The sequence below is a fragment of the Periplaneta americana genome, chromosome 14 (genome assembly GCF_040183065.1).
Source record: "Periplaneta americana isolate PAMFEO1 chromosome 14, P.americana_PAMFEO1_priV1, whole genome shotgun sequence".
Taxonomy (NCBI): Eukaryota; Metazoa; Arthropoda; class Insecta; order Blattodea; family Blattidae; genus Periplaneta; species Periplaneta americana.
The window spans coordinates 18,063,412-18,077,729 of NC_091130.1; the positions used below are offsets into that span (position 1 = coordinate 18,063,412).

The 14,318-nt window shown below is 38.6% G+C and overlaps 1 protein-coding gene across 1 annotated transcript in view; it reads right to left on the minus strand.

Annotated features, from left to right (window-relative positions):
• The window catches only part of Pxn (Peroxidasin), a 216,704-nt gene that overhangs the window by 17,067 nt on the left and 185,319 nt on the right, over nt 1-14,318 (minus strand). Inside the window, exons 19-23 of the mRNA XM_069845069.1 lie at nt 11,993-12,325; nt 7,529-8,078; nt 3,901-4,018; nt 3,419-3,630; nt 919-1,325 (exon numbers count right to left, since the gene is read on the minus strand). Coding sequence (XP_069701170.1) covers nt 919-1,325; nt 3,419-3,630; nt 3,901-4,018; nt 7,529-8,078; nt 11,993-12,325 — 1,620 coding nt within the window. The remainder of the gene's footprint in view (nt 1-918; nt 1,326-3,418; nt 3,631-3,900; nt 4,019-7,528; nt 8,079-11,992; nt 12,326-14,318) is intronic.

A 14,318-nucleotide genomic window follows, 5' to 3' on the forward strand; every position in this document is an offset into this window, starting at 1 on the left:
TACAAAGCATAAAATGAACACAATATTTTTAGGGACACACAGTAAGGAAAATTATGATTATATAATATATAGCTCAACTTATCACATTATAGATATATCATTATCGGGAAATATGAAAACAAAAAGATAAAATAAGTTAAATATCACTAGAATATATAAAAAAAAAGTGACTACGAGGAAACATGCAATACAACACTTGTCATAATAGTAAGTTAGTTTGGCAACTCGTCATAAGATAATTTTCTAACTTGGATTTGAAAGATTTCAATGTTCAGCAGCCCTTGACTTCAGGTGGCAGAGAGTTCCAGTGACGAGAGGTAGCAACAGTGAAAGATGAGGAACACAGAGATGTTTAAAAAAAATGTTATGTTTTATTTAACGACGCTCGCAACTGCCGAGGTTATATCAGTATCGCTGGTGTGCTGGAATTTTGTCCCACAGGAGTTCTTTTACATGCCAGTAAATCTACTGACATGAGCCTGTCGCATTGAAGCACACTTAAATGCCATCGACCTGGCCCGGGCATAGAAGGTCAGCACTGTACTGTATTTTGAGTAAATAAAAACCTAACGAAAATTATTAAATTAAAAAATCGTAATAGTTCCTAGTTTACGTAAATGGATGCACTACTTTTCTTCCCTCCTATACCTAGTAAAGTGATTTGTTTGTATTTTACTCTAGTATCATCAAACTCCGGTCGTGGAAGGGGGAAACATAGTGTTTGTGGTTCTCAACCGTTAATCCAAAAGTATAGCCAGGTTAATATTAGAAATGTTAGTAAAAACAAAATGATGACCAGATATATTTAATATGTGTATCCCAATTGAGATTAGATTCGAAATGCACTCCGAGATTTTTTACGTGCGTTTTGAAGTCTGCCTCGTGGATGAATGACCTTAATTAACGCAATGAGCCCACCTTGCAGACGCACTGCGTGCAGCTGTCTTTCTTCCACGTGTCCCCACTCTTGCGCCAGTTGCCGTCAGCATCCAGACAGCGGTTCCCATTGTGCTTGCCGTTCAGTTGGCAGTGGTGCTCCAGCTTCCTGATCTTGCGTCGCAGCTGCTTGATGGTTTTCTGGAACTCCTCAAGCGCGCTCTCGATGCCCTCTATCCTCTCTTCATCCACCTCGTTTGAGTCTGGCAGCAGCGGCTCCAGAGTCGGTGCCTCTGTGTCGAGGCTCTGCGTTGACAGCGTGTGATTGGAGTAGGTGGGCGTGGTCACTGTCACCGGCTTGTCGCTGGGGTACGAGTAGTCCAGGGCGCGCCGTGATCGCCCTGACGTCAGCTGCGTGATGCTGTTGAACTGTCCAGAGTTGCTGCAATCTGAAGCAACACAGTATCAATGGTACCAAGGTGAATTGAATTTGATGGAAGGTGAAGCAAGCAATTAGGCCCTTTGTGCTACTTTCTTAGCAGCTTTACAGTAACCAGAGCCGTCCATATGAATTGTGGCCTCCCCACAAACATTTGTGAGGGCTCTCTCCCCCCTCGCCAATCTATACTAATAATAATTAGGGCTAGGATAGTTCTCTTCTGCGAATATTGAATCGACGTTTATATTCTAAGATGGAAGAACAGTTGGAAGAAGAGCGTTTGGCTTCAGGAAGGGAAAAGGTACGAAAGATGCAACTGGACTGCTACAGACAATGGGCGAAAGATACCTAGAGAAGAATAAAGAAGTGTATGTGGTATTTGTGGACTTAGAAAAGGCGTTTGACATAGTGGATTGGAATAAACTGATGGGGATCCTAAAGAAAATTGGCGTGAATTGGAAAGAGAGGAGGCTGTTCAGTAACCTTTATAGAAAACAATGAGCCAAAGTCAGGATAGGAGAAGAAATGTCAGAAGGAAGTGAAATAGAAAGAGGAGTACGACAAGGCTGTGCTTTATCACTACTCTGTTCAACATCTACTTGGAGGATTTAGTAAATAACTGTTTTCAGAACATGGGAGGAGTGATAGTAGGGGAAAGAAGAATAAAGTGTATAAGATTTGCTGGTGATATGGCGTTGTTAGCAGAAGAGGAGATGATACTAAAGGATATGTTACTGGAGCTAAATGACAGCTGTGAGCAATATGGAATGAAGATAAATGCTAACAAGACGAAGACCATGGTCATAGGAAGAAAAGTAAAGAAGATAAACTTGCGAATTCTAAATGAGGCAGTAGAGCAAGTGGACAGCTTCAAATACTTGGGGTGTACTATAAGCAGTAACATGAGCTGCAGCCAGGAAGTCAAAAGGAGGATAGCAATGGCAAAGGAAGCTTTTAATAGAAAAAGGTGCATCTTCTGCGGACCTCTGGAAAAAGAACTAAGGAAGAGACCAGTGAAGTGCTTTGTGTGGAGTGTAGCACTATATGGGGTAGAAACGTGGACATTACGACAAAGTGAAGAAAAACGACTAGAAGCATTTGAAATGTGGATATGGAGAAGGATGAAACATGTGAAATGGACAGACAGAATAAGAAATGAAGCTGTGTTGGAAAAAGTGGGTGAAGGAAGAATGATGCTGAAACTGATCAGAAAGAGGAAAAGGAATTGGTTGGGTCACTGGTTGAGAAGAAACTGCCTTGTTAAGGATGCACTGGAAGGAATGGTGAACGGGAGAAGAGTTTGGGGCGGAAGAAGATATCAGATGATAGACGACATTAAGATATATTTATCATATGAAGACACAAAGAGGAAGGCAGAAAATAGGAAAGACTGGAGAATGCTGGGTTTACAGTGAAAGACCTGCCCTTGGGCAGAACACTATGAATGAAAATGATAGTTCTGTAGTAACAACTTTTTTTCTATTTGACTAAACAGAAATAAAAGCAGCCTTCAAAAAACTAGCAGCTACAAGATAATGAGAATGTAGCAAAGGGGAAGAAATGGGAAAACATCCGGAAACTCTACGGAAAATGGAAAAATCGTCAGGAATCAGTTGGCCTGTTCCGCCTTATGTCTGGACATGATTGCATTGCTCATCATCTTCACTGGATCAAGCTTCTTCAATCCCTAGCAATCCACCGGAACTGAAATACACTCAGATATGAATGTTTTAAGTACTGGTACACTTAATTTATACAATTGGAAAGGTATACCTCCCCCTTTGAGTCAAACTCATCATGTTCAATACAGAATTTATGGGGCACAAATATTCATCATCATCACCAATCCAGACGTCCCCTTTCCCTGAAGCAGATATTTATTTGTTCTTTAAGGACGCACTAAATAATCTTAAATAACATGAGTGATAGCGAACATCCCCGCCTCAAATCTCTTTTCCGTATTATTTTCGTAAGTTATCAGACTCAACAACTTTGACACATACAGTAACTCAAATTTTTTAGAAACATCAGGAAAAAAGTAAGACCTATATGGTTATTTTTTCCTTCCTAAAGATGTAACAGTCGTGGTGCAACACTGCTTACCATGGCAACACTCAGTCCAGAACCGGAGATCAATCTGAGGCAGCTCCGTACAGGATACGAATGCAGGAGTCTGCTTCTTCGGCAGAATGAACACGTTCTTTGTCACATCTGTGATGTCGTCACCGTTTTCACAAAGAACTCGTCCCAATGATGTTTGTTTGATCTGCGTCAGCTGCTCTGGTTTGAATACCGATGGGTTCTCGTACCAAAACCTGCAAGACAGTTAAAAAAATACAGGGTGATCCGTTTGGGTATGAATAAAATAAAAACAGCGTAAAATATTTACTACTGAACTTTATATAGTGACAGTTTGATATGTTGCAAGAATGCCTGACTTTAATCAACAAATAGTCAGAGTTTTAAGTTATTGCTGCTTGAACAGTAAAATTGATGTGCGCATGCTCATGATGGTTGGAAATATTGGCAACTGCTGCAAAACAAACTTAATAAATACACACGTTTCTGTGCTAAGCATTACCAACCTATCTCCATCACGGAGACGTCGAAACTGTTCTACCAAGAGACATCTGAATGTTGGACCAACTTTGGCACCTTCCAACTGATCTTCAAGAATGCCGCCGACCCAAATATCCACATTTCCTGTAAACAAGGAATACATAGCAGCACATTCTGAAGACTTATAAAAAAGCCTTACTGAGAAATAAGAGAGTCAGAGTTTTATAAATGTCACAGCAGGCTATTATCCCAAACTCTTCAAATGTATCCGTAATTTAAATAATAAGAGAAATCTTGTGCAATAGTTCAGAATGCTCAAAATTGTAACTAGACGTTGGATGTTTAGGAGTAATGCCCATTTTATAATAACAGACTGTATGTAACCCTGAAAGAGTTCCATGGGAGGTCAGTTCTCAAGGAGAAAGTTATGCAAGCATGTAATTGGTTGGAATATGGACCAATATTGTATTAAGTAACAAATGACCAAATTTCATCTGTAAAGTAGAGATGACTGTGGAAATGACAGCAAAAGTTTGCTGTTCGCAGTGACAAAGACTAAGTTAATATGAATAATTTAATATATGAGGTGTGTAGTTGCAAAATCAGATACATCACTTTTTTTTTTTTTCGAAAATGAGTTAATGTTATATTTCATATCTTCATATGATTCTACTACTGCTAAAGCACTGTTATGCTCTAAAGCCAGATACATCAGTGGCGGTTTCTCGGGGGAGGGAAGGGAGGAACGTTCTCCTCACATTTTTCTTCTTTTGAAAGTAAATACCAAATGAAATATATGCTTTGAAATTCGAGGAAGATTCGATAATTTTTAAGTTCACAGCTATAAGAAAACCTCGGTTGATCGAGTTTTAAACGACGCGCGCTCATGTGCCACTAGAAAACTGTGAGAAAGATGCGAGATTGTTTGTGTGGAGGAAAGCAAATCCTTTCCTCCCTTCCTGCAGTTAACACACATAGACAACAGCGCACTAGCGGCCAGAGAAAGAAGTAGAGTTTTAAAGCAAGCGAATGAACAGTTAGGGAGGAGATCCTCCTCTGAATCAGTCATGGACGGGAAATAGAAACCGACTGGTCGTGCAGCAAGCTCGCTACTGCTGCCATCTAAAGATGCTGCATTCAACCAGACTATAACACATCTAGGAGGAGGCGCAATAAAAACAGTTTTAACGCAAAGCTATGAAAAACACCATATAAACTTTTTTAAAATAATAAATCAAAATATATTATTCATTGCATTTTATATAAGCTACCGGTACTGCTCATGGTTTGAAACTTTCGAGGATACCTGAAAGTTAAAGTTAGATTTATATAAAACAAAGAGGAAGTAGTTCTACGTTAGTATCGCAGATCTTTTTGGCCCCTGAAATTCACTTCCATTCATTGTCTACTAGATAGGACAACAGCCAAGTTGTCAGTTTTGTACAAATATATTTGAAATTGAAAGTACTCCAAACTACATTATTTTTAACACAAAAAAATTAATCGGCCAATGCAGCTTTGAGCAATAATGGTAATATGACTTTACAAGAACTGGCATTCTTCAAAAGCATGTGATACTCAACTTTTAAAATGTACATGTGACAACACAGACCATGTGAGTGGGTGCAGTGTTCTCGCTTTCTTAACAGATTTCTCATTCCCACTTCCGTAAAACGGTTCTGGTTATATGTTAGTAGCTGGTCTCTACCAACACGTGTGATGCTGTAGTGTGCTCTAAAAATGCTGCGAGTTTGTGAATTTCCTTGTAATTGTTAATTTGTGCAATTATCCAGCAATGAATGGAAGTGAAAACATATTTGGACAATTTAGGAAACTCAGTTTACAAGAACAGATTATTGCTATACGAAAGAGAAGGCCAATCCTAACACTACCTGGTGTTACATGTATGCATGTAGGCTAATTTGTAGCATGTTTCTCTCAAAAAGGTGTCATTTTGCGCAATTAACTTCTTTCCTCCTCTTAAGAAATATGCAAGAGCCGCCACTGAGATACATCACATGGATTTGTATGATGAAAGAATAGTATTAGTTGCAAATCCTTGGTTCCTTGCAAACGTTTTTCCTTCATACTGAAAAATTACTGGTATGTTTTAGTGTTGTATTTGATTTTGCAATTAAACGCCTCATATGTAACATAACGAATGTTTTCACAGGTTAAGTCGGACACCAAACAACTTTTTTCAGGTGCTACTAGGCATCTAGTGGATTGACAAGTATGTCAGCAAATAAAAGAAAGCACATTTAATACGATGGTGTGGAGTAGTTCACCCTAAATGTATAATGAAGGCATATTTTATACAAAATATAGCCGAAAGTGTCCGACTCCAGACGGTAGTTTAGTTAGAAAGCAATTGAAAATCAGGAGGGCGGGCATTACACAGAAGAAATCAGTCTATAGGTAGTATAGAGGAAGGGACAGGAAGCTAGAGTGTGCAGGCTTCATGTTTACTGCTGCATCAGAAATCCACATCCACAACATTTAACGTTGTTTGATCAACTGTCAGAAGACAGGTCTGAACTTCACAAGTACTACCAACAAGGTATCACTCATGACGCAACTAGGTCAGGAGATAATGGGGTAGGGTGGCCAGTTCCTTCCCCCATCCACTGCATACATCGCTAATTAGTTACATACTACACTAATCAGACTTCAGATGCAAACAATTGTTCTTCCTGTGACACATATCGTCAAGTGAGATGTACTGTCTAATAACAGATCTACATATCAGCGAGAACCTCAATCAGAGGTAAACAAATCAAATTATGGTTTATTTAACGACGCTCGCAACTGCCGAGGTTATATCAACGTCGCCGGTGTGCCGGAATTTTGTCCCCCAGGAGTTCCAGTAAATCTATTGACATGAGCCTGTCGCATTTAAGCACACTTTAATGCCATCGACCTGGGCCAGGATCGAACCCGCAACTTCAAACATTTAACGTGTAAATAATAAATATAAATTGTATCAAAATCAATAAATAATCTAGTGAAGTGCTTTGTGTGGAGTGTAGCACTGTATGGGGCAGAAACATGGACATTACAACGGAGTGAAGTGAAACGACTAGAAGCATTTGAAATGTGGATATGGAGAAGGATGGAACGTGTGAAATGGACAGACAGAATAGAAATGAAGCTGTGCTTGAAAGAGTGAGTGAAGAAAGAATGATGCTGAAACTGATCAGAAAGAGGAAAAGGAATTGGCTGGGTCACTGGTTGAGAAGAAACTGCCTACTGAAAGATGCACTGGAAGGAATGGTGAATGGGAGAAAAGTTCGGGGCAGAAGAAGATATCAGATGATAGATGACATTAAGATATATGGATCATATGAGGAGACGAAGAGGAAGGCAGAAAATAGGAAAGACTGGAGAATGCTGGGTTTGCAGTGAAAGACCTGCAATTGGACAGAACACTATGAATGAATGAATGAATGAATCTGGTCCATAAACTTTGTGTTTATTTTGAAGTTATTAATTAGGGAAATTGAGCATTTTAGCTTCCAATGACGCTACGCCACTGCATTCGATGTCTAATAATAATTATTGCCAGCAAACATTTCGTTTATGAGTGAATTTTTGGAATTAACTCTTGAAGTTTTCAACTATGAATTAACGACAATAACCAAACTTCTGCCGTACCTGGATGGCCATAAAGCTCCTTCAGACTGTCTCGCACAGACTGGCTACTGATGTCATTCCGAAGGTCATCAAACGTGTGGGCCTCACTGAGATTACAGACGTGCCTCCATGCGTTGTAGCCAGGTATTCCGTGATCCCTCCCCCTTTGGATGTTGATAGCAGCCAGGTCCAAAGCTACTGCATGGGCCACCTCGAACAGATGTTCTGTGAGGTCCGTGTTCAGGTTCTGGTGGGGCTTCTTCAGCTTCGCAGGAGATGCAAAGAGTCCACGCAGCAGTGGGTCCACACCTCCTTCCTCCACGAGTCGCCATGGCGAGAAGAATGCTTTCTGCAGTGGAATATCGCCCTCGGGGATAGTCCCGAACGTTTTGTTGAGGCGGTTAAGCACGGGGTTGATAAGGGAATGGCCGAAGCGAAGTGCAGCTGTTGCGAACACGTTGGAGATGCTGGGGTTGACATTGGGGTCGTAGCCCTTGTATTCTCCCAGCATGCGCATGCCCTCCTCCCCCAGGATGTGGGGCAGCCAGTGTTTGTAGGTGATGTGCTGCATCTATGAAACATGACAAGGCGTGCATTCATTTATTTGCTTGACTGTCAGCACAGTAAAGTGATTTCACTATGTATGAAATTGCACAGAAAGGGGCCACGAAGAATCTTGATTGTATATCAAAACAAAATGTATGGTGAGGTAACAAAGATAAAAGATGGATGGTATTCCAATGCTAACAACCTTGAACCTAAATAATTAATATTAATATACAGTATGTTCATGGCTTAAAACAGTAACTTCACATACAACTCGCGATATAGCGGAATAATAATTAGGCCTATTGTATTTCCAAAATGTTTTGTTATATTATAATCGCGATATAAAATTTACACGCAATATTGCATCTGAATAAAATTGATGGAATTCAGTTACACTAGCTTGACCATTGTTGCCAACATATCGTCCTACAATCTCGCTAACTTATCAACAAAAAGTAGCTAAATCTCTCCAAAGTTTGTTAAAAAATCTCCAGAAATATCGCTAAAAATTAATAATGAAATATCAGTAAATAAAAATAAGAAAAACATACATATGCGGAGAAAAATATAATTTTCTCGTCGTCACCCTCTTCTGCGGAGTCTGGTTGTATTGTTGACGAGTTGACGACTGTGATGTTGAGGTGGAAGGTGTGGGTACAGCTGAATACACTGCACTTGATCCAATCATTGACACCACACTTTCTGGCAAATTGTAAATTTGAAAATTTACACTTAAGCGTTGCACCACAAATTGTTTTGTGAAATCTAACACTTTTTAAATATATATTACACTATATTAAAACCAGCAAAAACTATAGTCTCACTTGCTTCACACGGACTATCGGCACAGAATTCCAAAACTCAATAGCCTCGGGTCGGTTCGGAGTGGAAAATCTCCGCGTTGCGGGGAAGAACCAAGAATCAGCTGCAGCTCGCGACTCGTCACGTGTCAATCAAAGTTGCCACCGTTTATGGGTGTTGGAGCAGTAGTATTGAGAGAGAGACCTAACCCGTGAGCATCACTGAATCAGCATGTTTCATTCCTGATGACAAATATATGAGATTGGCTTCCACATATGAATCATTAGACTACTCAGTCATGCACTCATGCCTCTCCTAAAACTATGAAGTGCATGACTTCAGTTGAATGTTTTAACTTAAAAGAAAGAAAAAGGTGGAAGAGAATATAAAAATCAGCAGAAAAGTCGCTAATCGTATTTTACAAAATTTGTCGCCGAGACTGATTCAAAATTCCCTAGATTTAGCGACTTATCGCTAGATATGGCAACACTGACGAAGAATCTTGATTGTATATCAAAACAAAATATAGCGAGGTACCAAAGATAAAAGATGAATGGCACTCCAATGCTAGCAACCTTGAACCTAAATGATTAATATTAATAAATGTTCATGGCTTAAAACAGTAACTTCACATACAACTCGCTATATAGCGGAATAATAATTATAATTATTGCATTTCCAATATGTTTTATGTTACATTATAATCGCGATATAAAATTTACACGCAATATTGCATCTGAATAAAATTGATGGAATTCAGTTACACTAGCTTGACTTGCCTGACATATCTCAAATTTTGTCATCCTAACAGTTCCAAAATGACTAACTATCGTTATATCTGTAACGTGTGTATTCGAGGAAATGTTGCCAGTAGAGTAGTGAACCTAACAGCTAGAAAATCACTAGATTTAAACTGGCGATAAAGTAATGGGCGGAAAATGTTGAATTTGCAATTTGGTACTTCACGTACATTGTACCGACTATAGACTCACCCAAATAAAAAGGTAATTCTATGAAAGTGGATCGAGTAGGAAAGAATACTAATTATACTTTACAGTTATTTAAACTTAATATACAGAGTGTAACTGAATACTCATTACAAACTACAAGGGGATGGTAGTAGTAGTAGTAGTAGTAGTAGTAGTAGTAGTAGTAGTAGTAGTAGTAGTAGTAGTAGTAGTAGTAGTAGTATAGTCGCGACGCTGTTATTTCCGGCGTGACTCCTCCTCTTTGCTTACGTCTTAGGAAGTGAAGGCGCTATAAAGTCTAGGTAGGTAGTATCGTTCTCCATTCTTGTTCTTTCGTTGCCGAGCTAATAGACGAGGAATCTATTTGCTACACCGTTAAACATTATCATGTCGTAGCTCCTATGATAATAAATCAAACGCACTGTAAATTCAGAAAATATTTGAGCGGCAAATAAAGTCCTCATGTGCTTTCTGCGATCGCCAACGAAAGAGTCAAAATGGCGGGCGATTATATTAAGTATTTATCTATTTATCGAGCCTTAGGAAATGCATAACGTCATCATCAGCGAATCACAAGAGATTCACGTTTAAATGTAGCCGACTTGCAACGTGATTGGCTGCCGGGAATAAGAGTGACGGCACTATAGTAGTAGTAGCAATAATGGCAGCAGCATCGGCAGTAGAAGTAGGCCTAATAGTATTTTATTTAACGACGTTTTCAATTGAAGATGTTATTCAGAGTCAAAATTCAACATGGGCGAGAAATGGCAGACAAATTTATTCTGAAGCCCTCTATCAGGGGCAAGGTTCTTTTAAAGACTGTAAATTAAGACACCAGACCCACAGCTCATCATCTTTCTTGGGGAGTGTTTAATAAGCAACACTGGATCCCTGTTATTGTAATTAGCAGAAAATAGTCCGGAAATAAAGCACTTCTATGTGTATATTATCTATTGTATATCTAGTATGTCGTGATTTTCGCAATGTTCATAAATACCCGGCCCTGACTATGAGGAAAGAAAATACTGAATTCTAATAAATTATACTTACTTACAATTGGCTTTTAAGGAACCCGCAGGTTCATTGCCGCCCTCACATAAGCCCGCCATCGATCCCTATCCTGTGCAAGATTAATCCAGTCTCTATCATCATATCCTACCTCCCTTAAATCCATTTTAATATTATCCTCCCATCTACGTCTCGGCCTCCCCAAAGGTCTTTTTCCCTCCGGTCTCCCAACTAACACTCTATATGCATTTCTGGATTCGCTCATACGTGCTACATGCCCTGCCCATCTCCAACGTCTGGATTTAATGTTCCTAATTATGTCAGGTGAAGAAAACAATGCGTTCAGTTCCGTGTTGCGTAACTTTCTCCATTCTCCTGTAACTTCATCCCTCTTAGCCCCAAATATTTTCCTAAGAACCTTATTCTCAAACACCCTTAATCTCTGTTCCTTTCTCAAAGTGAGAGTCCAAGTTTCACAACCATACAGAAGAACCGGTAATATAACTGTTTTATAAATTCTAACTTTCAGATTTTTTGACAGCAGACTAGATGACAAAAGCTTCTCAACCGAATAATAACACGCATTGCCCATATTTATTCTCAGTTTAATTTCCTCCCGAGTGTCATTTATATTTGCTACTGTTGCTCCAAGATATTTGAATTTTTTAGCCTCTTCGAAGAATAAATCTCGAATTTTTATGTTTCCATTTCGAACAATATTCTGGTCACGAGACATAATCATATACTTTGTCTTTTCGGGATTTACTTCCAAACTTATCTCTTTATTTGCTTCAAGTAAAATTTCCGTGTTTTCCCTAATCGTTTGTGGATTTTCTCCTAACATATTCACGTCATCCGCATAGACAAGCAGCTGATGTAACCCGTTCAACTCCAAACCCTCTCTGTTATCCTGGACTTTCCTAAAGGCATATTCTGGAGCGAAGTTAAAAAGTAAAGGTGATAGAATTGTAAATATAACTTGACACGCACAGAAAACCAACAAGCGGGAGAACGTAATCAACTGTAGCATATGACACAAAATAGCCTTATAACATGTTGCGCCGCATGGAACACTGCTGCCATCTATCGATAACACTTGGCATAAGATATCCCTCCTATTACAACAGAATCTTTTGTGACATCGCATTAACATGGATACCTCTGCGCCCACGATCTTGCGGGCCTCGTGGTACAGCATGTCTCCGTCCCAGTGAGGGTTGATGCGGCGCAGTTCCGTCGCTAACCGGTTATGCTCCCGGAACCAGACGGTGTGCATGGCAAGCAGGCCCAGCTGCTCATTGGAGCGAATGTCTCCTGCCAGGAAACAGCCGATGTCGCTCTCCTGCGGGTCTCGCCGGCAGTCATTGGGTTGGTTGTCGGCCAAGGGCAGCAGCGCCTTGCGGTTCGGCAGCCGTACTCCTTCCCGCAGCAGGCCGTAGTTCCTGGTGAAGTCACGCAGATCTGTTGCCACTTCCGTGGCGTACCCGTACACCTGTCAGCAGCATCAATCAGTAGCAGTAGTAGTAATAATAATAATAATAATAATAATAATAATAATAATAATAATAATAATAATAATCTATACTAATAATAAATCTGTAGCCGAAATTTCTCTGGTAATTTTCGATTTTCCAAAAATAATTGGTCCTAACATATATAATTAACCACCCTGAAACCGAAAATCGCTTTTTTGAAAATTTTATTTGTATGTCTGTCTGTATGTTTGTTACCTTTTCACGCGATAATGGCTGAACCGATTTCGATGAAAATTGGAATATAAATTAAGTTCGTTGTAACTTAGATTATAGGCTATCTGGCATTCAAAATACATTATTTAAAAGGGGGGCTAAATTAAATAAATCGAAATATCTCGCTTATTATTGATTTTCGTGAAATATGTTACCTAACAAGAGTTTCTTTAAAAATGATTTCTGATAAGTTTTATTCTCTGAAAATTTTTGATAGGACTGATATTTAATGAGATAAATGAGTTTTAAAATTAAAATAACTGCCATCTAAGGCGGTGTATTGAAATGAAAAACAAATGATTTCGTCTATAAGGGGCCTTGGACACAACAATCGAAAGCTATGAAACATAGCCTACAGACAATGTTTCTGTGTTTGTATGAAGTAATATCAGAAGCTAAATTAACCGATTTGTATAATTAATTATTATTTCATCATTGGAAAGTGTAGTTTCTCTGGATGGACATAATGCTATAATGTTATTACAGTAACTTCTGAGTGAATTGAGGACAGGTAAGATTAAAATAACTTCTTATGCACAGAAAACTTCATAGGTTATTCTGTATATTCATTTCCTGTATTTCTTATAATAATGTTTATGCACATATTCATTTTTATCTCAGAGAATTAACGAACAACGAGAGTGTATTGATTTAGTATGCAGTAATAGTACGTTAGCTTAGCAATCCATTATTTTATAATTCAAATTTTAACTATGCTCAATTGAATCGTGTTAAAATACATAAAATACATATGCAATAAATGCAATGCAAAAAAATTGGGTAATGAGGCAAGCAGATTATGTTGCGCTGTTGTAAAAGTTGTTCCTCCTGAGATTCAAGAGCTCCCACAACAAATTAAAAACTTTCTAATTCGAGTACATCCGTTATCAACACACTTTTTCATAATATAATATAATATAAACATAATAATAAATCTGTAGCCAAAATTTTTCTGTTAATTTTCGCTTTTCCAAAAATAATTGGTAATAACAATTAAGAAACATGTTAAAGGAATTGTCATTGCACCAAATGAGTGGTCTCTGGATCAAAATGATCGCATTTTAATATTTTAAATACAATTTAAATTAAGTAACATAATAAACGATTTATCCTTCTATCAAACACGAATGTTCCCTGGGTCAAATGTCCTATTTTAATTATGTAATAACTTTATATTTATTTCTAACGGGTGCAGCGGAGCGCACGCGTACTGCTAGTAGTAGTAGTAGTAATAATAATAATAATAATAATAATAATAATAATAATCATCATCATCATCAACCACAGTCGCTCTCAAAAATCTCCTGACGTTTCTCGAGTGCCAGTAACATGCGAGTGCAACGTTCTCATAACTATTCTCTCCGTCTCTCTCTTTCAGCGACAGTACTGTCATCCTCTGAGGAGTTTAGTGCTGAGAGGAATGCGGTTTCGACTAGTCTAGCGCGGTACTGGAATGGGAGGGAACAGTGACAGCGGCAGTCTGGAAAGAAGTACAGTCATACTGAAAACATTCGCCCAATTTAGAGAGCAGTATGCCTATCAGTTTTCTAACGTATTTTTGGCGAGATATACAACCATTCGTACTTACGTGTTCAGAGAAGGAAAGTACTGTAGAAAATTTTACTTATTTATTTAGTTATTTATTTATTACTTATTTATTATTTATTTGGTGAATTTTTTTAGTAGGTTATTTTACGACGCTTTATCAACATCTAAGGTTATTTAGCGTCTGAATGA